General features: G+C 38.9%; 1 protein-coding gene across 1 annotated transcript; it reads left to right on the forward strand.

The window, feature by feature from the left end:
- Positions 1-1,541: 1,541 nt before the first annotated feature.
- On the forward strand, positions 1,542-1,715 carry LOC114009038 (keratin-associated protein 20-2-like). Its single transcript, XM_027774497.1, has one exon. The coding sequence runs from the start codon at positions 1,542-1,544 to the stop codon at positions 1,713-1,715; it is 174 nt and encodes a 57-aa protein (XP_027630298.1).
- Positions 1,716-2,508: the final 793 nt, after the last annotated feature.

Genomic DNA, 2,508 nt, shown 5'->3' on the forward strand with positions numbered 1-2,508 from the left:
AGAGAAAAAATGGACTATTTACATTGTATTATTGCTATTTTACATAATCTTTGCAGTGTTGGTTAAATATTTTATAATGTGTCTTTTCTTTCTTGAAGAGGCTTTTGCTATAGGGTGCGTGCGCTCGCCAGACACACAGAGACAGAGAGAGAGAAAGTGAGAAATCACCCCCCAGGGGGGATGGCCATGCCACACTCCCTTCTCCTCCGTTCTCCTCTGGGGGATCTTGGGCACGCATGCATATGCGCCCAGTATGAGTTTAAGACACCAGGTCCAGGATGCGAACCACAGTCGACTACATGGGAATCCAGCGACATAGCCATTACGCTAACTGCTGGTCCCTAATGTGTCTTTTCTTGAACCTGGGAAATTATTAGCAAGTATTCTGAATATAAATAAAGAGAGGGTATGAGGAGTCATTAGTTATAAAGATAGGTGCTAGATTTAAAACAAATCTCGGTATACTAATTTCCTGTATGCACCTCAAGTATATATCTTTTATGCTAAATACAGCACAAGCAGGTGCCACAAACACAACATAATTATATATACATCCTTATTTTTTACTGACGAGAACACATTTCAGGTATCTCATGCTTAAAAAGTGTTGATGCATTAAAAAAAAAAAAAAAAAAAAAAAAAAAAACTTAACCCAGGGCCCAGAGGTGGTGTAATGACTACTATGTCACTGGACTCCCATGTAGTCGACCACAGTTCGAGTCCTGGACCCAGTGGCTTAAACTCACGCCAGGCACGTGTGCGTGCTTGCCCAAGATCCTTAGAGGAGAATGAAGGAGAAGGGATTGCGGCATGGCCACCCACCTGGGGGGTTGAGGGGTGATATTTTGCTTTCTGTCTCTCTTTCTGGTGAGCACATGTGTCCTATAGCAAAAACCTCTCAAGAAAAAAAAAAAAAAAACTTAACCAAATATAAGTATGCACCAATGAAATGATGATATTTTTAATTACCTAAAAACATTCTTTAAAATCAAATACCAAACTGATCCTATCAAAAACCTAGGGTAAAACACATAAACGGTATTCTTCTGGACACTAGGGAAAAAAATCAAGAGAATGTTGGCAATAAAACAAGGAAATCTCTGAATCCTGCTCACCACAACCTCAAATCTCTGTGACAGTGGTTTAAATCTCTGAGGAATGACGCTATCATTGTAATGCAAGCTTATATACTATGTTTGGCTTCCTCGCAATGCAAACTTATGTAACTAGACTACAGAGATCAGGGACAGCAGTAAATTTTTTAAAACGTTGTTTAAGGCATGTGATATATTTTAAAGAATATAGAGGCAGTAGTAAAGGAATTTCAAAATTAGTGGGTGTGAAAACCTCTCCTCCAAATGAACAAAATGTTAATGAGATGAGATGTTTTTCATACATATCAGTTGACAAATTGCAAGGCTATGATTATTTGTGGTTTGCAACACCTACAGAAGGTGTATAAAAGGCCTTGCAGAAGCAGAGAAATTCATATTCTACAAGCAAACACTTCGCTCTCAACGAAGCCTTCAACTCTTGACACCATGAGCTACTGCTACGGAAACTACTACGGCAGTCTGGGCTATGGACTTGGAGGCCTGGGCTGTGGCTCTGGCTGCTTCCAAGGTCTTGGCTGTGGTTATGGCTATGGAGGGTACGGATACGGCTGTTACCGCCCCTATTACTACAGAAGATATTGGCCATCTGGCTTCTACTGAGAAACTGCACAAGACGAGATGTTCAGCTCGTTTTCCCCTTGCTGATTCTACTTCTGAACACATCATTCCATCAGTGTCCCTCTCAGATTAAATGATCATTAGCCAATTCTCCAGTGTTGTGATAGAATTTTAAATTTTGACATGCCTGGACTGACTTGAAAAAAATCATCTGTACTTGCATTTTTGATTCTGGGAAGATTGATAGTTTAGGTAACAATTCTCCTTTTGAATACAAATTTTGCTGTAACTCCCTTCCAAATTGTTTATGTGAAAATTCACTTTATTAAACTTACTTTATCTTGCATTTTGTATGTGTCATGGCTGTTTTTTCCACCCTCATAAATATATTTTCCATATCTATAAGCATTGTATGTGAATGTATGCATGTCTCTGTGTGCAACCCGTGTCTGTGTGCTTTGTATAAATCTCTTAATAAGGGGCTGTACCCATAATCTTATGCAACCAAGAGGACAGAAAGAATGTCCGGCAGTTCTTTTCACACTATATTAAAAGTATATTGACACCACTGCAGTGATTATTTACCAGCCTCATATCTTAACAGTGAGAGCATTATGTCATGTTATCGCATCTTTTACCATTATTGCACTTGAAGTCATGTTGTCTTTGGCTGTTTCCAAGCAGGTGACAACTCTGTTGCGTTATTAGAAACTTTATTCTTAATAGATTTCTTCTACTGCCCTTTTAGCTGAATTATATGACAATTGGAGTTCAACAGTCTTTGAATACATGTAGGAATGGATAAGCCAAATTGTCATTCTTGTTTTCTGATGCC

The sequence above is a fragment of the Tupaia chinensis genome, unplaced genomic scaffold (genome assembly GCF_000334495.1).
Source record: "Tupaia chinensis unplaced genomic scaffold, TupChi_1.0 Scaffold000443_1, whole genome shotgun sequence".
Lineage (NCBI taxonomy): Eukaryota > Metazoa > Chordata > Mammalia > Scandentia > Tupaiidae > Tupaia > Tupaia belangeri.

Excerpts from the sequence above, each read along its gene's own strand:
- LOC114009038 (XM_027774497.1), top strand. The coding sequence starts at position 1,542 with ATGAGCTACTGCTACGGAAACTACTACGGCAGTCTGGGCTATGGACTT.